Source organism: Myotis brandtii, unplaced genomic scaffold (assembly GCF_000412655.1).
Source record: "Myotis brandtii unplaced genomic scaffold, ASM41265v1 scaffold390, whole genome shotgun sequence".
Classification (NCBI taxonomy): domain Eukaryota; kingdom Metazoa; phylum Chordata; class Mammalia; order Chiroptera; family Vespertilionidae; genus Myotis; species Myotis brandtii.
Genome location: NW_005364954.1, coordinates 1,609,139 through 1,631,552, shown reverse-complemented (window position 1 = coordinate 1,631,552; position 22,414 = coordinate 1,609,139). Strand labels below are relative to the sequence as shown.

At 49.4% G+C, this 22,414-nt stretch overlaps 1 protein-coding gene across 4 annotated transcripts in view; it reads right to left on the bottom strand.

Moving 5' to 3' along the window:
* The window catches only part of ASAP1 (ArfGAP with SH3 domain, ankyrin repeat and PH domain 1), a 195,468-nt gene extending 173,814 nt beyond the window's left edge, over positions 1-21,654 (bottom strand). For 2 of the 4 annotated variants that reach the window (XM_014544994.1, XM_014544995.1), the window contains exons 1-2: positions 21,574-21,654; positions 16,903-16,989 (exon numbers count right to left, since the gene is read on the bottom strand). In XM_014544994.1, the coding sequence (XP_014400480.1) occupies positions 16,903-16,958 (56 nt within the window). In that variant the 5' untranslated portion in view covers positions 16,959-16,989; positions 21,574-21,654. The remainder of the gene's footprint in view (positions 1-16,902; positions 16,990-21,573) is intronic. The other 2 variants (XM_005872787.2, XM_005872788.2) reach the window with 1 other exon arrangement.
* Positions 21,655-22,414: the final 760 nt, after the last annotated feature.

The window sequence follows — 22,414 nt, the reverse complement described above, 5'->3', positions numbered from 1 at the left end:
CCAGGGCCGGATCCCAGGTATCCTGGTTCCCAAAGCTTTTCCCACGCTGTCACCTTTCCCAGCTACATTCCAAGGAAGGGATTAAAGACCTTGTCTTCAGAGAAACATCTGAAACTTCCATTTAAGAGCGGATCACATGTAGTCTTTGCATCACGGTATCAAGGAATGCTTATAGACATGTGCCTGCTATTTAAACACTGTACCCATATAAAACTTGGCACAGGTTCACCTCACTGATGGCCCTGATCTTCAGCAAGAAGACTGCGAGTACAGTGAGACCGGAGTAGTGCTCCCACCTCCTTTTTCATTCTCTCATCTTGTTCTCTTCTTTCTTGCTCTCCAAGGCCAATGAAGCTGGGGTGCTTGAGGGCAATTAATGACAGTGAAAGGGTCTCCTAAGTCCTCCATCCCACCCCTTGCCCTTCCTTAAGAGCCCCTTTGTAAAAGATAAGAAGTCAGGAGAAATACTAGTAAGGAGAGAGATATTTTGTGGCCTTAACAGTGCCGGTTGGTCATGCTATTTTGTAAACACGCTATCCTACCTCCACCCCCAGCAGCTCTACAGCACATGCAGAGCATAGGTGAGGTGCCTCCTTTGGTGAGCCCGCTTTCCTGTCCGGACGAGCAAGGTCTTCCCCACTGGGCATCCTCAGGTGGGAGATCATGGTCTCCTGGTTCCTGAGGACATTCTCCAGTGGGTGCAGAGGAATTAGGTTGGAACCCATCAGTTCAGTTCCATCCCATAGTTACTAAGCAGCCCTATAACCTTTCCAGTGGTTAAGAGTACGCGATCTGGAGCGATCTGGATTCAGATTGCCCGGGTTCAAATCCCAGCTCTGCTCCTTAACAGGGATTGCTAATTTTAGGCAAGTTACTTAATGTCAGTTTCCTTACCTTTAAAAGGAGGATAATGAGAAGATCTCTCTCTCTCTCTCTCTCTCTCTCTCTCTCTCTCTCTCTAATAAGGTTGTTGTAAGGTATAAATGAGATAATCCATGCGAGATGCTTAGCACAGTGTCTGGTATATAGTAAATGATCAAGAAAGATTAGTTCCTAATATCATTATTTGTATTCTATACACATCCTGTGCTAGACTCTTCGGGAGCCAAAAAGATACACAGGACATAGCCCTGCCCTCACATGCAGGCAGACATACAAGTTGTTAGCAGAACTGATGAAGTGCTCAGAGAACTCAAACAGAAAATAAATGTGCATTTCAAATATGTGACCTGTGAGTGTCAAGTCCAAAGAACGGGCCATTCCATGTATGGAGATCTCTTTTATCTGCCCAAAGCCCAGTCAGACCTATTTGCGTGAGCACTTTTCGGAAGTGCTGATCACCTGAAACACTGGTCTATAAGAAACATCACAGGAGTGGCAGCGACCTGTGACGTCAGCACTGAGCTGGAACATGGGATGCCAGCGAGCTCAACTGCTTTTCCTCAGCCGAACCATCTCACCTACTTTGGCTTCCCATTCCTTGCAGTTAAAACCAGAGCCTGGGACAGAAGGTCTGGGAGGTCGGTCCTAGGCCACTAACATCAATGAATTTCTTTTTGGCACCAGTGTTAACCAATCCCAAACACCATATGGCGCCCAGCGCGGCCTCCAGAGCTGCTTGCAGGCCAAGGACAGTCTGGAGGTCATCAGTTCTGTGCCCCCAAGAGGGGCCCCCTAGGTTATATGATCTGGCTGGTGTCCATTTGTTGCCTTTCAAAAACTCGCTTTCACTTGCAAATGTACTTCACCCTACATAACAATGAGCTGTATTATAACAGAATTTTCCCGTAATTCTGTCAAATGTGGGGCATGGTCCATTTGCAAAAGGAAAATTGCCCACCCTCTGTAGAGTTCTCTTAGCATACGCAATTTGGTTAACGTCTTTCTCAGATGTGAACATTCTGAATCCCATTAGGGGTTCCAATTAAAAAAAATTGCCTCTACAATTGCTAGCAAACCTTTTGACAGATACATCCAGCTTCTGTTCCCGGTTTGTTTTTTAATGTATTTTTATTGATTTCGGAGAGGAAGAGAGAGGGAGAGACAGAAACATCAATGATGAGAGAGAATCCTGCATGCTCCCTACTGGGAATTGAGCCTGAAACCCGGGCATGTGCCCTGACCAGGAATCGAACCGTGACCTCTGGGTTCAAGGGTTAATGCTCAACCACTGAGCCACACCAGCCAGGCTGTTCCAGGTTTTTAATTTTGTTTTGTCGTTGAAAACTTAGTCTTTTTGCTCTGGCCGTTAAGATTCAGAAGTATTATACAAACTAATTTATAAAACTACTTTGTTTAAATGGACAGCAGAGAACTCAGTGTTGGCTGGATCTACAGGTGATTGTTTTCAATATCTTTCATTTCTCTTTTGTGAACAAACTGACTTTTCTCCTACCCCCAACTCATTTCAGTATCTTGAACTTAGCGGTTCAGACTTAACTTGTAGGACATCCATTCTATTTTCTGTCTGCCCTACACATCCCCTTCTTTTAGGAACTATACCCTCCCTCCTTGACTCCGTGTGATTCTCTAGAGACTGTCAATCATATGTCTCCACATTCCCAACCAGAGGGCTGGACCCAGGCTGTCCAATCAGAGCATCTCAGACTCCTGACAGCAGCATCGATGGGTCTTCCAATAGGCATTTAACTCAAGCAAGGCCAATCAGGGAGCTCTATGGATGTCTGAGATGGATGCCGGGGTAAAGAGCAATGTCCCTTTTTCTAGAACGTCCAGCTCAAAGGACTCAGCTAGCCTTCAGCTACTGGTGACCATAGTTGCCATACAGGAGAGAGCTTACTTAGTAAGAGTGATGCCAACCAAAGGATGGCAAGCGATGGAGAGAGGAAGGGAGAGTCTTAGTAACATCACTTGAACCACTAGATTTACAGAACTATCCCACCCTGATGCTGGTCCAGCCGTGGACTCCCCAGGGATGTGAGCAACTATACTTCTATATTAGCATAAGCTGGTCTAAGATGTGTTTCTAGCAATAAAACTAAGAGAGCCCTGGCTAATCTTTTTTCTAGGTTCCAGTAGCATCTTCACAGTTATTAGATATGTTACCTTGGATAAACTAGTCACTGCCTCACCTGTCAAATGGGAATCATTATATCCACCCCAGAGGACTGTTCTAAACAGTCAGATAATACACATATGGGAGACAAAATGGGAGACAATATTTGCAAATCACATATGTGATAAGGGTCTATTTTCTAAAATATAGAAACTCTTACACTTCAACAATAAAAAGGCAAATAACTAATTTTCAAAATGGGCAAAGCACTTGAATAGACATTTTCCCAAAGCAGATATGCAAATGGCTAAGCACTTGAAAAGATGCTCAGTATCATTAGTCATTAGAGAAATGCAAATCAAAAGCACAATGAAACATCACTTCACACCCAGCAGGATGGCGGTAATTAAAAACACGGAAAACAAGTGTTGGAGAGAATGGAGAGAAACTGGAACCCTCATGCCTTGTGGGTGGGAATGTGAGATGGTGCAGCAGCTTCGAAAACAAGCGGGCGTTTCCTCAAAAGGTGAAACAAAGTGTTACCATTGACCCAGCAGGACCCCACCGAGGTATAGGCCGGAGAGAAATGAAAACACACACCCACACAAACACTTGTACGTGGATGCTTATAAGGAGCGTTATTCCTAATAGTCAATTCGTGGAAACAACCCAAATGTCTATCAACAGATGAATGAATACGCAGAACACGATCCATCCCATACAATGGAATATCATTCGGCCACAGAAAAAGGGATAAAGTACTGACACAGGCTATGGATGAAACCTGAAAACACGTTATGCTAAGTGAAAGATACAAAGGTCACACATTCTGTGTTTCCATTGATAGGAAATTTTATAGGAAATATTCAGAAGGGCAGAGCCACAGAGCCGGGGGGCTGGGGGGAGGGAGGAAGGAGGAATGGCTGTCAGCGGGTAGGGGTTTCTTTGGGGAGTGCTGACAATGTTTTGGAATTAGAGTGTGGTGATGGTTACACAGCTTGCTGAATATACTACACGCCACTGAATTGTACACCTCAAGAGGGTAAATTTTATGTTATGTAAATTATACCTCAATTTAAACAATAATCACTATGGTAATACGGGTTTAAGGCCCAAGGTATCCATTAATAACAACTAGAATGGCTACCACTTAGTACCGGCTGTGTATAAAGACATTTACAGACATGATTTTGTTTAAACCTCACAACAACTCTACAAAAGTGGCGATTATTCCCCTCCTGTTCCATGGACAGGACATGGAGGCCCAGAGGAGTGGCCCTGAAGCTGTGTTTGGAGAAGCTGAGTAAGATCCACCCACAAGTCTGTGGGACTTCAGAAGGCAAGCCCTCCCTGCCACACTGCAGTCTGATTAAGTAGTACCTTGCTGCACGCGGCAGGGATCCTAGCCAAGTCCCCTCTGTCCACGCGCCCTATCTTCAGTAATGGAGCCTCCTTTGATGTAGGGCAGGAATGTGCTCAGCTACAAGACTCATCTTCAGCCTCCACTGCAGCTGGTGTGGCTGCGCGCCTAAGTCCAGCCGGGGATAGAGAGGCAAGCCGAAGTGCAATGCAGGACTTTTGGGAAAGTGTCTTAAAAAGAGCTAATTCGGCAAGAGAAAGACCCTTGCTATCCTTCCCCTCCTCTTCCATCCTCTGCTGCCGGTAACGTGGATGTGATGGCTGACACTCCAGCAGCCACTTTGGAGCAATAGGTAATATGATGAGGATGGCAAATCCAGAGACAGAAACAGCGTGGGCCCCTGATAGCCCAGGGAGGCACCACCTGACTTTGGACTATCTCCAGACTTCATTAGTCTGAGAAAAAGAAGAAAAAAACCTAATTGCTAATGTTATTTCGACTTTTGTTGATATGCAGCTGAAATCTAATTCTAACTTCTACTGGGCCTATGAACATGCTGAACCAACTAAGAATGAACAACAACAAAAAAGCTCAGAAGTGGTCAAATGACGAGAATTCTATCAGTCCTTTTCCCCAACTTATTCTCTATGTTTTAGATTCTATATTCAGAGGCTTAGGAAGTCTACTGAATTATTCCAAGGACAGTCACTGAGGCTTATTTTGTGAGGTTATAGAATCACTGAAAAGATGGGTCTCAATTTACCAAGTACAGACAAATACATATTAGGAGCACTTAAATGTCATCTCAGGAATTGATTCAGAAATACAGCCACAGAGGAGCCAACAGGCTCCGTGCGTGGGTTTCTGAAGAAGCAACTTTACTTACATACAACCTTTGAACAATTTGATTAAGAGGGAAGAGACAGGGCAGATTCCAAACCGGAAGTAGGATGATAAAGCTCAAAGAACGCTGTGCTTTAACATCCATGTTCTGCCCCATCCTTCAAGGGCAACCTTAAAGTTCCAGAATTATTTTCCCTGCTAGAAAGACAAATGCAGTGGCCTTTCCACAGCTGAAATAGAATCAGAGTTTTGTTGTTTATTTACTTACATAAGATAGATGTGATATTTATTAGTCAATGTATTATGTATAACTTGACAGCAGGCTGGTACTGTATTGTGGGGTCAAGAATGGGTTTTCTTTCATTATCCATCTTTCCATTTAGGGTTAAGAATTCAAGCCACATTGACAAAAGTAAGGACAAAACATTTGGAGGAAGAAAATATTTTTCACTGATTCCATTGCCTAATGTATCTGATTTTGTATACACTGTGGATGGCTAGAGCTCATACCCCAAACAGTCTTCATGAGGGTGAAAAATTCTACTGTCCTTCTGTATTACAGGCAGCATTTGTGTATGTGTAAGTGAGTGAAAAGACAGAATTCAGATTATAATGGATTACAGTCCTTCCTCCAGACCTTGGGTGGAATTTTTACTCTCTTCCCTAATAATGCACACACACACACACACACACACATACTCAGAAATAACATGGACAGTTACACACACATACACACACACTCAGAAATAACATGTCCCCCCCCCCACATACACAAACACTCAGAAATAACATGGACCCCCCCACATACACACATATACACACTAACATGAACAGATACACACACATACACATACACTCAGAAATAACATGCTCCCCCCCCACACACACATACACACTCAGAAATAGCATGAACAGATACACACACATACATACACAACATATACACACTAACATGAACAGATACACACACATACACATACACTCAGAAATAACATGCTCCCCCCCCAACACACACACACATACACACTCAGAAATAACAAGAACAGATACACACACACTCAGAATCCCAAGTGCACACATGGTCGGCAAGCAGACACTGAAGCTCAGTCACCATTACTGATTCCTGGGCCGCACCCCAGCACCTGGCTGCAGAGCAAGGCTGAGCTGGGCCCTCAGGAGCCCACAGACACCCAGAGACTGTGCAGGTGGCCCGCCACGCCCACTGACTGCCTTCCCTGTCCTGCTCCAGACCCCAGGCGCCTGATCTGCTCCCAACACATCACAGGGCTCCTGGGTCCTCTGGCTTCAGATTGGGTTTGGCAGCTGGAGGAATAAGAAAGTGCAGGGAGGGGTGCCTCCCGCTCCGGCTCCTGCTGCTCAGCTGCTGTCTGCGGACCCTACACAGCCTCTCTGCCTCCTGTTGCCAGAGGCATCCCCTCCCTCACCCCTTCAGACCTTCTTCGGAGAAGCCGGGAGCACCCCACCATCCCATACGCCTCCCCGCCCCTCACCCACACCTCGGATGAGCCCTTTATTAAACTCTGCTCAAAACATCCGATTTTGAATGTGCTGTCGGCTTAATGCTGGGACCCAGACTGACCTGGGAGGCAGAGAAAGCAGAGGATTCGGGATAATGCAATAAGAGTGCTGTTTCCCTGCGAAGTACGAGAGCCCTGGGGTCCGAGTGCTGGTGAGGTGCATCCTGGCCCATCACTTACTATCTGTGAGCCTCTTCCATCCTCAGCTTCCACCCTGAAAAGTGGGTTAACACTGGTGCCTATTCATAGGGCGGCATGAGGATTAGGTCAGATAATACACGTATTGGTTAGCTGGGCCTCTGGCACTTCGTCAATGCTGACAGATAGCAGAGGATTCTTAGAGTTAATGTGCAGTACCTTCGACATAGTAAGCGACCGACATGTATCTGTTGAAATGACTGAAGTTCAAGGAGAAATCAGTACAGGGGACATGGAGAAGCGATAGGGCAACGGAAGAGAAAATCCTGAAGGACTGCCTGGAGGAGGTGATGCTGAGCTGCCTCCTGGAAGAGTGAGCAAGTTGGACGGCTGGCAAAGGGTGTTCCAGGCAGAGGGAACAGCAAGTACAAGTGGGTGGAGGTCTGGCAGGTGCATCAGATGTGGGGCCCTGCAAATAGCTCAGTGCAATGAGAAAAGGACGCATGCTGGCAGGGATCAGAGCCAAGGATGGAGAGAAAGGCAGGGCTGCCAGGGAAAGCCTTGGATGTCATGCCAAGGACTGGACGTTGCCTTAAAAGCAAATTGAGCTGCTAGGGTTGATGCTGAGAAGGTTCAATCTGGCTGCAATGTTGGTCCTGACCTGGCACAACGTGAGCACACAGTAGGTGCTTTGCATGCTTAATGAAGAATGGACGCACACCAGCAGTTCTATACAGCGAGACTGAGCATCTCCCTCCCTCCCTCTCTCCCTCCCACACACATGCCAACATATAACATGCCACAATCCAGGCAACCCACCAGTCACAGGTCTCCCCACATGTTCCTCATCTGATCGCATTAATATTATGCCCCATTGTGGAATAATAAAAAATGTATTTGGTCTTTGTCCCTGGTTTCTGGCACAGAGCTCCTAACACCACTGGAATCTGCAGAAGGCAAGAGGGTCTTTCGTATGCTAATGAGATGACCCCCAGGTAGGGGGCTGAATAGCTTCAGGATGGTGACCAGAGAGACACCCCCCCCACCCCCACCCGGCGGCAGAGAGACTGGAGTTCAACCACCGATGGCTGATGGTTTAATCAATGGTGACTGTGTAACGAAACCTGCACAAAATCCCTCAACTACAGGGGTGGGGAGCTTCTGGTCGGTGCCACATCCATGTGCTGGATGGAAGGCAGGGACCGGAGAGGACACGGAACTGTGCACCCCTCACCCAACACCTGCCCTTACTGGCCATTCCCGAGTTGTATCCTTTATAATAAACTGGTAACAGTAAGCCGAGTGCTTTCCTGAGTCCAGTGAGTCATTCTGACCAATTATTGAACGTGAGGGGCTGTGGAAGCCTCTGAATTTACAGCCTGTCAATCAGAAGCACCCCTGAGACTCGTGACTGGCGTGTGAGGAGGGAGCACTCCAGTGGAGCTGGGCCCCTAACCTGTGGGTCTGTGCTAACTTCGGATACTTAGTGTCAGAACTGAATTGATCGCCGGACACCCCGTTGGTGTCCGGAGAGTTGGAAAGTTGCCTGGGGTCAGAGGTGGTGGTAGAGAAAAAAGGACATCACACCCATAAACACTCGATGTCTTGCACGTGCTGGACACTCCCTCCCTCCTCCCTGCAGCGGCCAGACACTCCCGGGAGCCACGGGCAGAATCGCACCGGGCAGAGCTCATCTGGGCGGCGCTGTCCTCACTGACTCAGCTGCTGACTCACTGTGGCTCTGGGCGTGGCGGCTGAAGCACTCGGACCAGCCAGACACTGTGCCCCACGCCGGGCACAGAGGCCTCGCTCCTTGGCCTCTGGCTCACAGGTCCAAAGGTTGGAGACGTCTGGTCAGGAAGCCCGTCCCTCCACTCACGCACACGTGTCCCAGGGATGTGCTGCACAGCTGGTCCCCGTTTTTCCTTCTATGAGGCATCTATGCATCTCAGGCGGGGCCCCCAGAAGCCGAGCCTGAGACAAGGATTCAAGGGAATGATCCCAGGTACACGGGCAGGAAATAGCTGTAAGATTGCAGTCACTGCATTTTAAAAAGTTAAAAGGAACGGGTGGGATTCTTTTTAATAATAAGTATCATTTAACCTAATATATCTAAAATATTACTACTTCAACGTGAATTATGACTATCACAGTTGATATCCTTTTGTTTCAAAGTCTTAAAGACTGGTCTGCGTTATACTCACAGGGCATCTCCATTCGGACCAGCCAGCTGTCAGTCTTCAGTGGCCACTTGTGGCTGGTGGCTGCCATATGGCACAGTGTTTGGGCAGCAGCGAGGAGCCCTGACTCCGGCAGACAAGGGATTACAGTGATGGCTTCCCAGGACTTGGAATGAAAGCTGAGGCAACTGTCCACCTCTCCCGACACAACTGGCTGCACCCGCACTGAGCTAGGTGCTTTCATGAACCGGCTCATTCAGTCCTCGCTGCAGGAGGAAAGCGAAGCTCTTGGAGTTAGTGGCTTGCCCAAGGTCCCAGAGCGAGGAGGTGTTGACATACAAAGGACCGTAACTGACAAAGGGACCGAGTGCAGATGACCCCAGTGGCGACCCTAGATCCAGGAGTGCCTGAAGTCAGCTCTAACCTTGGACTTTCCTTTCTGCGCCACTGCTTGCCACTGAAAGATGCCCAACTGACACGGAACAGTACCCTAGGGATGCGGAAGGATCTGCCCAATCCCTCCTCAGTCTGGGTACCACAGGAGCACCCGGGTCTCTGGCTCCCCTCCGACAGGCCACCCCCCTCTTACGGCTCCCAGTCAAGACGGCCCTTCATGCACAGGCCACACTTGTCTACACTCATCTAGACTCTCAGCTGAGCCCCTGGGGAGGGAACTAGAATCTTCTAAGATTGCATGTGCTGACAACAGGGTAAGTCAACTTCCCATCAAGCCCCTCCAGGTCCCGTGAGGCCTTGAACACCAAATTAGATAAAGGCAATCCAAAGGCGATCGATTGGAGACTCAAACCAGAGGACACGCTCTGAGACCATATGGACTGACCTCAAGTTGCCAGCAGGGAAGGGCTTCTCTGATTAAAATACAGACAGAACCCACTGTCTCCTCCACGCACGGGACAGACCCGCACGAAGGACGGGCCGATTACAGCTTTTCAGGTGCAACATCAAAGCTGTCGGCTTCCCTGTGTAATTTACGACCCGGTCGGCAGACAAGCATTCATTCTGGGTTATAATGGTCACCTTCCCTTTCCTGCTACCCAGAGAACCCACCTCCTATCTGGTGCTGAGGAGGGGGTGGGGGCACAAGGGAATTCAGACAGCAGCCTGGGCCACCATGCCAGCCACAGAGCCTTGCCCACGGTGGACACACGACGGCCACTTGCAATCTCCTGGTGAAAACTCCGTTTCCAATCTTCTCTGTCACCAAATTCCCAGTTTGGGAACGTCTGACCACCCTGACTCACCCTGGAGGAGCAGCCAGAGCAGACACCTCGGCCACGGTCTGTGGCCTGAGACTCTCACAGTCAATGATGCTGCTGCGGATGGGGAGGCGGCGCGGTGAGGAGCCTGGCGGAGCGCACGCAGCCAGTCCTGCTAATGGCCCGTCTGCAGAGACTCCCTGAAACTCATCTGCAGCCAAAGCCCCCTCCGCTTGGCTCTGCCAAGCACATCCTCCCTGGGGAGGCGGTGGCGCTGCGGTGAGGGGGGCTATCGATTCTCAGGAAACCTGCGAAGTAGCTTTTGAGCATCAAACCCCAAACATCAGCCTGGAACCCCTTTCAGGAGCTTTGGGCACGACGGTAACCTCCACGGAGCGTCCCACATCTATCTATCTCTCTCTCTCTCTCTCTCTCTCTCTCTCTCTCTCTCTTTTACAAAGAAAATTGTTCTTTACTCAATTCTGTAAAATGCATTAGACCAGTGATGGCGAACCTATGACATGCGTGTCAGAGGTGACACGCGAACTCATTTTTTTTGGTTGATTTTTCTTTGTTAAATGGCATTTAAATATATAAAATAAATATCAAAAATATAAGTCTTTGTTTTACTATGGTTGCAAATATCAAAAAATTTCTATATGTGACACGGCACCAGAGTTAAGTTAGGGTTTTTCAAAATGCTGACACGCCGAGCTCAAAAGGTTCGCCATTACTGCATTGGATCATAGTTTCCATTTTAAACCCAAATCAAATCAACTCTAGCGTGGATCGGATATCCCAGGCTGCTGTTTTCCCTAAGATTACCTTGGTAAGTGCTAACGTTTTGGAGAAACGTGAAAACAGAGAGCAGGGAGGATAAAAAAGCCCAGGTCCCACCCAATCTTTTCTTTCTCCCGTCCTCTTGTAAACTGAGGTAACACTGGGTGGCAACACTGCCTAAGCTGCAGGTGGATAGCACTGTAATCTAATATCTGTGTACACTCTAGTGTGCTCACCACCCAAAGGCTAACTTCCAGCCATCGCCACACATCTGACCCCTTTCCCCAATTTCCCCTCTCCCTGTCCCCCTTCCCCTCCGGTACCCACCATCTGGTGGTCTGTACAATGAGTTTGTTTTTGTTTATTCATTTCCACCCAATTCTCAGTCACCTGCACGCCCACATCAGTCCCGCCTTGCTTGAGAAAGGATTCTTGTACAAGTAACAGGCCTGGAATTGGCCTTTTATGTTCATAATTGATTTAGCAGGGGCCACTGATTTGATTTCAACAATCACATGTAGTTACTGAACATCCACTACGTGCCAGGCTCTGGGCCAGGCTCCAGGGTAACGTTAGTGGACAAGCAGTCACCACCACTGTCTGTTGGGAGCTTGTGGTCTGGGGGGAGTAGGGGGGGGCGGGGGGCATAGACAGGCCCAAGTGAACACACAAATGATTCCAGACTGTCACCAGGGCTAGGAAGCGGCCCACGGAGGCGATGGGGTGGGGAGGGAAGGCCCCTGAGGAAACTGATGCTGGGACTACACGAAAAGGGTGTCGCTCCTGTGGGGAGCAGGGGGTAGGGAGACAGGAGGTGCAGGGAGAGGGGCCCCACAGGCAGAAAGCAACACGAGGCAGAGTCCCGAGGCCAGGAAGAGGCCAGTGGCTGACGCCTGGGAGGGAACGGGGCGGGCAGACAAGGGAGCAGGGCTGGGTCACGCCGGCCCTCGCAGGTCACAGTGAGGAATCTGGACTTCATTGGAGGTGAGGCGGCAGGGGCGCTGGGACCACAGATGGCTTCCAGCAGAGGCCTAGCGTCTCATGAAGGAGATGTTGGGAGAAAAACCCACGGTGGGTGTATAAGCTGGAGCCGCCTGCTGGACTTCCAGATGGAGATATAATTAGGCATGTGGGACACTCGAGTCTGGAACTCAGACGGCAGGTGTAGCTGGAGGTCGGACCTGGAAGGAGTCAGCCTACAGAGGGTCTTCAACAACATCTGGAGTTCTCTGGAGCGAGGGGCACCCTACTCTGAGACCGAGACAGAGGGCAGAGTCCCAAGGAGAAATCCGGGTGGGCTGCCAGAGGGAGGAACAGTCAGCTGGGTCAAATGTCTCCTGGAAGCCGAGTGGATTGTAGAATAATCCCAAAGCTTTGAGATTTTGGGGGGTGGGGGTGGGGGAGGGGCTTATCTTAAAAGGCTTTCCTTAGGGCCTAGGCCAGTGATGTCAAACCTTTTGAGCTCGGCGTGTCAGCATTTTGAAAAACCCTAACTTCACTCTGGTGCCGTGTCACATATAGAAATTTTTTGATATTTGCAACCATAGTATCATGGTTCTTGGAGTCGGGCAACAGAACAACAGAAACCAATTCTAACTACTTTAGGGGAAAATGAATCTATGGCAGCCGTGGGCAAACTACAGCCCACGGGCTGGATCCGGCCCGTTTGAAATGAATAAAACTAAAAAAAAAAAGACCGTACCCTTTTATGTAATGCTGTTTACTTTGAATTTATATTAGTTCACACAAACACTCCATCCATGCTTTTGTTCCGGCCCTCCGGTCCAGTTTAAGAACCCATTGTGGCCCTCAAGTCAAAAAGTTTGCCCACCCCTGCCCTAGGGACATTATCGTAACAGGTGAGGAAAGTGGGAATTCTAGGCTCCAGGACCAGACTCCCTGCAACTGAATCCCACTCCTGCCAGTTGCCAGCCACGGGCCTCCTACAGCTCTCCAATCCCCGCGAGCTCGTCTCTTCGATGGGAAAACAGCAGAACCTGACTCCCAGCCTCCGGAATTAGGAGACAATACATTTCGATTAAGCCACTGAGTCCGAGCTACTTAGTTCCTGGGGCCCTAGGAGACAAGCACAATATTGTCTCATCCTTCAGCCCCACTGAAACAGAGGCTACGCTCTGTTCATCTCGGCATCCCAGCAGCTGGCCCCATCCCTGGCTCACTGCAGGTGCCCAGAAAGTGTTTGCTGAGTGAGCGAGCGAAACAATGAATAAAGTATAAACTCGGCAGGAGGAGGGACTGTCTTTGGTCTCTACTAAGAGACTGGAGCGAATGAGATGCTCAATACACATTTGTAGAATAAACATTTTAAAATGAAAGGAGAGCCCAGCCGGTGTGGCTCAGTGGTTGAGCGTTGACCTATGAACCAGGAGGTCACGGTTCGAGTCCCCATCAGGGCACATGCCCAGGTTGTGAGCTCAATCCCCAGTGGAGGGCGTGCAGGAGGCAACCGATCCATGATTCTCTCTCATCATCAATGTTTCTATCGCTCTCTCTCTCCCTCTCCCTTCCTCTTTGAAATCAATAAAAATACATTTTAAACAATAAAAAATAAAATGAAATGAAAGGAGAGCTCAGGAAGGCTTTGTAATGAGCCTCACTCATCTGTTTTCCTGGCATCCAGGGTGTGGCACATGGGCACTGCTCCACACACGTTGAAGGCTAAGGGAGGGAGGGAAGGACAGCAGGAAACAACAGAGGGAGGGAGGGAAGGCGGGCAGGAAACAAACCCGAATCACCACACTTTCCCAATCTGTCCCGGCAGAAGCGTCTTCCTCTCTGCATGGGACTGAGGAATGGCCGACGCCCTGGAATTACGGCTGGATTTCAAACAGCCTCAATTATAGTGAATGTGCGTTCTCGGTAGAACTGGAATATTAGTGTTTTTTTCTAAAACATGTTTCTTTTCCTTCTACTAGTACATCCAGAAGTCACAGGCTTCCCGCCCAGCCCTCCCAACAATGTCAGAAATGCAGCTCGGAGTTCAGAGGTCAGCGCAAGGGACACATTTCCCGTCCATGTGCAGTGCTCACTCCCTGACCCCTGTCCTGCGGCCAAAGAGGGACATCAGCTGTGCTCAGGGAAATTCAATTTGGCTGACAGCTGGCGGCACACTAATGACAGGGCGTCCGCCTTGACCTTGGGAAAGGCAAAGGCAGTGGAGGGGTGGGGGGCGGGGGCAGTCACAAGGGTTGCTCCTGGGCTTGGTGTGGGCGTGTCTAAAGTTTAGGTCAGTTCGTTTCTACCTGCAGAGAAAATCCCTAAAAATAAGGCCAACTGAATTCTACTGCTGGCTCAGAATTCAATTCAGTTTCCGTTTGCTGCTCATCCCCCGCCTCTCCTGGGCCTGGTAGCATTTTGGGTGAATAAAGGAAACACCTTGAGCTTCCCCAGGGATGACAACTGCATGGCTGTGGGTGTGATTTTATTCCTTCATTCATTCCGTCAACCATTCATTCATTCATGCACTTATTTTAATAGCCTAACAACGCAAGAGGCCCCTGGACTTGGCCTTGATGATGGAGTAAGTCTCTGCTCCTGTGGGTACCCCTTCTCAGCTCGGAGCTCCGAGCTCCAGCACTGGTGCTCCCGGGACGCCAGGTGGAGGCTGGGGTCTGTCACAGTGACCAACAAGGGAAGGAAAAGCTGACCCCTTCCCGGGGCCGGTTAACGGAGACCAGAGGGAAGGAGCCATCGTGCGCCTACAGTCTTACCCAGTGGCGCTGCACCTCTTCTCCCACCACGGAGTGCGGGGAGATGCAAATCGAAGTTACTCGCCTGGCTGGATCTAGGTGCCCCAGGGCGTCCCACACGGAGCCTCGGCCAGTGGCTGTCAATCTGTATGATTGACATCTTTCCTTTTCCTCCAGACAGAAAGTCCCCTGAGGACGGGGCCCCGTCTGCTGCTGGCATCATGTGTGCCAAGCACCCTAGCCCAGTTCCTCGCGCATAAGTAATAAGCAACAAAGAAAGAAACATCTGAGATAAAGGTAGGTGTTGGGCCTTTTGTCATAGTTAAGAGAGTGTGGGTTTGCTGTATTCGTATTATATGTCAATATAATATAATATACATATACATATATACATATGTATATGTATATTATATTATACTGACATATAATACGAATACATATATATAGTAGGTCCTCGGTTAACGTCATTTTGTTAGGACATCAATGAGATGCTGCTGGAACTTGACCCTTATTTGCATCAATGAGCTTATGGTGAAATTGGTTTTGTTATATGTTGTTTTGCTTAAAGTTGCAGAACTCAAAGACGATGGTACGTGAGGACTTACTGTACATAAAATTGTCTATGTCATAAGTATCCCATTCAAGGAATTAACTTCTACACCATGTAACCGGCACCCGGAACCTCCGGAGCCTGGCCCCCCCACCTGCCTCCCGCACTCCCTGTGCAGGGCACTACTGCCCACCTGCCCCAGAAAAGCCGGGGCCTCGCAGACAGCGCTGGAGCGCCCTGCACCACCTGTGCCTGCATGTTTAGGTAAGAGAGAAATAGACCTGCATCTTCTTTAAGTCGATGTTCTTTTAGATTTTACACCATTCAGAGCAAAACCTCATCCTGAGTCATGCGCTGAGTTATTGCAATTATAATTCACGTCCCCAATAGAGACACCTGCGAGATCAATGTCACCTTTGTGTTGGACTCTTGATTTAAAAAACAAAACCAGATACGACATGACTCCAGGTAACCCTGTAGACGCCAATCTCCGAAGATAAGCAGTTCATTCATCCTGGAAGGTGGTAACAGTCCCCTGTCACAGCCTCTCAGGATGGTCTCCCTCCCTCCGGCCACTCACCTCTCCCACCCATTCTGGGCACTTCTGCTGGGCTAATTACCCTTAAAAATTGCTTTGCTCCTAAAACTTGAATAATTACAATACTTTATGTGCCTACTTTACAGAAGATGCTATGCTGTATACCTTTTTTTATGCATACAAAACCTGAAAAATAAAAATCACCACCTTTCATAGATAAGAAAACAGAAGGTGCAGAGAAGGTTAGCGACTTACCTGAGGTCCGATGGAATGTTGGTGGCAGAGCCCCCTCCAGCACCCATACTCTTTCTACCCACCACTGACTCCCGGGGAAGACCAGCCACAGCACCTCAACCCTGTGTGGGGCGCCCTGGTGACCTTAAGACCCTCTCAGGCTCCGTGCACTTGCTCTGCATAGTTTTCATGGATCTTCCTGTCCAGTGCAATTTTTTTCGTCTTCTAACCCAGACCTCCACCCACTGAGGTCAGAGTCCTTAGACCCCATCATGTGTCCCTGCACTCAGTATTCCCAGCTGCAAAATGGGCCAATTCATACTTCTACCAAGAGGCAGCCTGGCATCGAGGGAAAAGGCTGGAGATCTGGAGTCAAGACAAACTGACTTCAGATCCAGCTGGGCACGTTCTTCATCTGTGAAAGTGAACGGCGTCACTCAGACCTGGTGGGCGCGCTGGGTGGGCTGAGGAGGGAATATTTCTGAAAAGCCACTCGGCTAGAATAGTGCCCATTATTGTTGGCGGGGTCCTGGCTGCTCCTACTTCTGACTTCATTCTGGTACCACCGCCTCCCTCCTTTCCTTCTGCATAAAGGAGACAGGTCAGGTGACCCGAGGCACTTGGGTAAGTCGACAGGTAGACAAGTACCCCCCAGCAATCTGTTCACCATGATACTCACATCCAAGGCTTGAGTTGGGTCACACTGTGAACTTCAACGCCCCCCCTCCCCCGCCCCCCAAAGAATCCCTCCACACTCCCCAGGCCGGGCCCTCCGGCAGGGGGGCTGAGACCACTCACCGATTCCATAGTGTGTCTCTCGAAAAACTGGAGAGCCTGCAGGCTGACGATCTCATGTCTCAGGTGTCACACGCACCAGAAGACGACCTGCATGGGGCAGGGAGAAAGGGACAAGAGTCATCCAGGGGCCTGGGCAGAGCAATGTCTCACGGGGGGCTGCCCAGGCACGTGCAGGGACACAGCCAGGCGACCGCGTCGCAGCAGGCCACGCTCGGGCTGACACCGCCATCGCTCAGTGCGAGCGAGGGCTCGGGAATCGTCATCTTGAGTTCTATTTCTAGCTCTACAGTGCAGAGCAATTTACAAGTCATTAACTTCCCTAGACCCAGGCTCCTAAACAAGAAATCAAAGGGTGCTGACAGGTGCCACAGACAGACAGACAGACAGATAGCTGTGTGCCCACAGGAGAGCAGAGGTGTCCCCAGCAAAGGGAACCAGCCCCAGCAAGGAGGGAGATAGAGATGAAGATCCACATTTCAGCCCCTCCGAACCCGAGAGAGGATTTTAATTAATGCGTGCATATCGAAGCTTAATTAACCGCTGAGCCTGCAGAGTGCGGGAAGTCTGGGAGGAAAGGTGTTGCATAAGGGAACCGCTTCCGATTCGCAGGATGGATGGGAAGTCGAGGCGGGGCTGTGGGAACAAGATGAGTGAAGGGACCTGCGGGGTCCTCCTCCAGGGAGCCCCACCTCAGATCCCCGGCTCTTCCATCTGGGGCCAGACACAGGGACACTCCTGACCCGCCATCTCCGTCACCTCTGTATCCAATCCATCCCCACGCCCTGTCCCCCTAATTCCCGAAGGATCTCTCAGCCCATCTCCCTCTCTGCCTCCACTGGAACAGCCCTGGACCAAACCATCATCCCTCCATCATCCTCACCGGGGCCGCTCCAGCTGCCTAACTGATTTCTTCTTTGGAAAGCTGGTCCCCCACACGGAAGTGAGAATAACTATTTTCTTTATGTATGTTTTATTATGGAGATGTTTGTAAACACAAAAATAAAGAGTACTGAGAACCCCCATGTACCCACCACCCAGCCCCAATCACCATCAATTCATAATCTATCCAACCTCATCCGTACCCTAATCCTCCCTCCCAACATTATTATTTCAAAAAAAATTCCAGCCATCTTATTATTTTAGTCATATATAGTACAGCATGTATGGCTAAGATAAGGTCTTTTATAAAAAAAATATAACTGCAATACCACTGTCATACCTAAAAAGGTAGTTCCTCAATTCACCAGATACTCAATGTTCAAATTTCTAATAGTCTCATGAATGTTAAAAAATTTAACACGCGTTTTTAAAAATCCAGATCCAAACGAGGTTCACACCTTATAACTGGATGATAAGCAGAATGAAAAATTGAAAACACCGATTTGACCGTCATTCCCCACCTTCCCACCCCCAGCTTAACATTTTCCAGTGGCTTCTTGGTGCTTCAGCATAAAAACCCAAATCACTGAACAAGGTCTGACTCTTGCCCACGTGTCTGGCTTCTGCTTGTCCCCCTGGACTCACTGCTGCAGACACATGACCTTCTTTCAGATCCTGGAACCTGCCATGGTTCTTCTGCCCCAGGTCCTTTGCACACGCCATCTCCTTTTCCTGGGAGGCTCCCTCACTCACCCTCTTTTCCTAGTTAACTCCCGTACTTTCATCACACAGCACCTTCCACAATATTAACAAATATTTGTCAGATAAATGATTGAACCACTTCTTTCAAACTTAGATGCCAATGGTGATTGACTGAATCTTTTAATGACAGTGTGAATCATGTATTTAAATTAGATGGGGCACTGACAGTCTTATCCCAAAGTTCATATGGAAAAGTGATGGACTCGGGAGAGCCAGACGATCTTGAAAGGGAAGGACAATGTTGGAGGACTCAGATTTCCCAATTTCCAAACCTCCTGCTAAGCTAAGTAATCAACACAGTGTGTGTGCTCCCCAGAAGAATCGCAGACCGCCAAACCTCCTGCTAAGCTAAGTAATCAACACAGTGTGCTCCCCAGAAGAATCGCAGACCATGACCTTCCTGTGACATTCACCTCCTGGGCAAGACTTTACCCAGCACACGGCTACGAAAAGTAAGGCCTTGTCACTGAAAAAAACAGTCCAAGCCTCTCCCAGCCACTATGCCTCTTGCTTTCCCTGCTTCACGCACGTGCACAAGCTGAGATGTGGACAGACGGGCTGGATCACTCTCCTAACTCCTCACTCCATCCCCTTTGTCATGGACTTTGCAGCACTTCCCACAACTGGTGGTGATTTCTCTGTCCCCCTGGATTCTGGACTGGATTCATCGACTTGCTCAGCTCATGGAAGGGGGAGGTGCCAATGTGTGGGTCCCAGGTCCCTTCCATCGCTCTCCTACGATGGGCCATGACGCGAGTATGTCTCCCTAGCCCCTGTCCGCTGCTGCCTTTCACTCTGGACCCCAGACTGATGGGTGACGGGGGGACAGATCTGAACCCACACTGAAGTCCAGCCTGTGCCAGCCCAGGCCAACGAAGATCCGCCAAACCACAACTGACCCACAGAACCACGGGCAAGAAAGTAAATACACCCTCACGCAAGCCAGTGCAATTCTGCGGTGTTTGTTACTTGGCAGAAATGGACTAATACACATGGGCACAGTAATTGATGGGCACCAATGAGCATCCACATGGGCTGGAAGAAACGGAAGCCTGGCACATAGAGAGCACAGGTGTGATGCCCTCACAGCAATCCCGCAAGGCAGATGCTGGACCAGCTTTACAGATGAGAAAATCGAGGCCGAGGAGTGCTGTACTGTGTCCAGACAGTGAGTGACAGAAGTGGGATCCAACCCAGGCTGTCCAACTCACAGAGTCCCAGCCAGGCTCTCCCTCTATAAAAGGGTCTTGCAGATCCTCAGAGACAGCTGTCCCATGAGTCCCTGGCCCACGTCCCCCCAACCCCCTTGTTCCATGAGAGGCTCCCAGGACAGAGTGCAGAGGCCACTGGGCTGAACTGAAGTCGGACGCTCTGGGTTCCAATCCAGCTCCGCCCTGAGCAGAGCCGTGGCCTGGGTGGTGAACCTCTTCAGCTCTCAGGTCCCGAGGTTTGTGAGATGAGGCTGCTAACCTTAGCCCACCTTCGTCACTAGACGGGCGTGAACCTCCGGAAGATGGTGTGAAAGGGCTGTGTGAGCGGTGACACCAAAGTCAGCTCACACCCTGCTCCGGAGACTGAAGCCACTCAAATGAGATCAGCTTCTATGTATGCGTCAGGATCGCACCCCACTGCTTTGGGACCCATTTAAACTTTGAGACTGATTCCCCACCCCCCAAACAGATAATTTATTTCCAGTTAAGTAATCCAGGTCCATCACAAAGTATAATAAGGCACGAAGCTAAAGTATTTTATTATTCCGACACCTAGAGATAAATACTGTTAGGATTTTAAGGTTATTTCCTTTCTGGGACTTTGTCAGGGTGAAATAAATAATGCATTTCAATTAAAATGATTTTCATAGAACCAGGGAACTACCGGTAACTAAGAAAAATCCATTTGTATTAATTCATTCATTCATTCATTCATTCAATCATTCAACAAGTATTTGCCTTGTACCAATCCTAGGACAGGGACTCCCCTAGATGCCTGAAGAAGGACCAATAACAAAAGGATGTTCATGATCTCAAGGAAATAACAGCCGTCCATTCACTGCCTTTTTAACTCAGCAAATGTGGAGCACCTACTGTATGCTGGGCACTTGCTAATAATGCCAATAGCAATAACACCAATGATAACACCAACAGCTTTCTTGCTAGACCCTACACTATAACCTTTTGTCTTATTATTAAAAGTAGGCCCTCAGAACAAAGGCCCTTGGGTTAGACCTCAGATCCTGGCTCGTTGGTGAGGTCTATATCCTTTCCTGCTTCCCTTCCCTCGTCACAAAAGTTGGGATAACTCAAGTCCTCGCCTCATCCAGTCCCAGTGAGCGTCAGTAAGGGAAGGCAGTTAAAGCACTGAGCAGAACGACTGCTTCCCAGGAGTCGATGGATAAATGGCACGCGTGGTGGTGGTATTATTATCTCATGTCACCCGCACAACCACCCCACAGGAAGCTGAAACGCAGGTGTTTGTGAAGGGATTTGTCCCAGGTCCTGTAGGTTCCTCTTAGGAGCCTAGGGACAATCCCACCTGGGACCTTCAGAGTGGAGAACACACCTCAGAACTGTGCCACCCAGTGCGGGGGAGGGGGGAGGGGGAGGGGAGGAAGCCGGGGCATTTATGCACCGATGCCTGGGCATGGCCAGGGGAGGGGCTCAAACAGATTCCAAAAGCCTGCCTGAGACACAGGCACTGTCGGTGCCTTCCGGGCCGGGCTCACGTCACAGGCAGGGAACACACAGCGCCCGTAACTAAATGCTCAATAAACACATCGGTGAGGGTGTGATCCCAACCCCTGCGGTCTTCTCTGCACCCTCTCATTCCCGCTGCCGCCAGCGATGAGAGATTTAAAGTGTCTACCTGCTCGAGCGAACCAGGATTCATCACCGTCAAGCCCGCGTGTTTTATCCACCCACCTCTCTGCTTTCCCACTGAGGCTCTCCTCTGTGACCTGCGGTGTGCCAGTCAGGGCAGCGCTGCCTGCGTGCCAGGCAGAAATGAGAGGCATAAATCACTTGGTGCACAAACCTGTCTTTGCTGCCAAATCCCCGAATAGGTGCTGAGTTTCATTCACAGGCGTGACTCTGCGGATGTTGGGACTCGCATCCTTTCGCAGAGGATGTTAGGGACGCCTGAGTCATCGGCAGCTGGCTTCGGCTTGGACCGTTTCTCTTTTCCCATAACATCACGGCAAACTGTCTTCCTATTTACGGTGTGATTTTTTCCTGTTCCATGGAAACTATACTTAGAAGGTAGCCCAACACATATTTACGCCAATCTCCCTCTTATCTATCCGCAGCCCAACTTGTCTACCCCCCGCCCCTTGAAATTCCCTTTCTTCCAGAAAGCTTTCTCCAACTTCCCAGCCCAACAATCCATCCACTTCTGATCTCTTACTCTATTAATAATGGCAACAATAACAACAGTGACCCCTTATTGGGCAATTCCTAGGTGCCAGACCCATCCTGGGCGTGTTCACTATCTCATCCAATCCTCACCGTAGTCTGCAAGGAACGGATTACCTGAATTTTACAGATAAGGAAGCCGAGGCTCCCAGAAGTGGTGTGACATTTCCCAAGTCACAGGCTAGTTGGAGGGCACATTCAGGGTTCTGACTTGGAACGGCTTGACATCGAAGCTCGAGGCTTTACTCACTACGCTAAGCAAGGCAGCTGGGTTATGACTGAGTACATCCCCTTCTGTATTCCTTTCTGATTGTATCAAACAGCTGAGCCAAACCTCCTCTCCTGTGGTGTTCCTGAATGGTGAATCCAGAGATGTCCCGTGGGTCACAGGGATTTCCTACCAATTACCAGGCCTCTGTTTCCATACCCACTAGCAAGCAGTAAGTCCTGCCTCCCTACCTGCT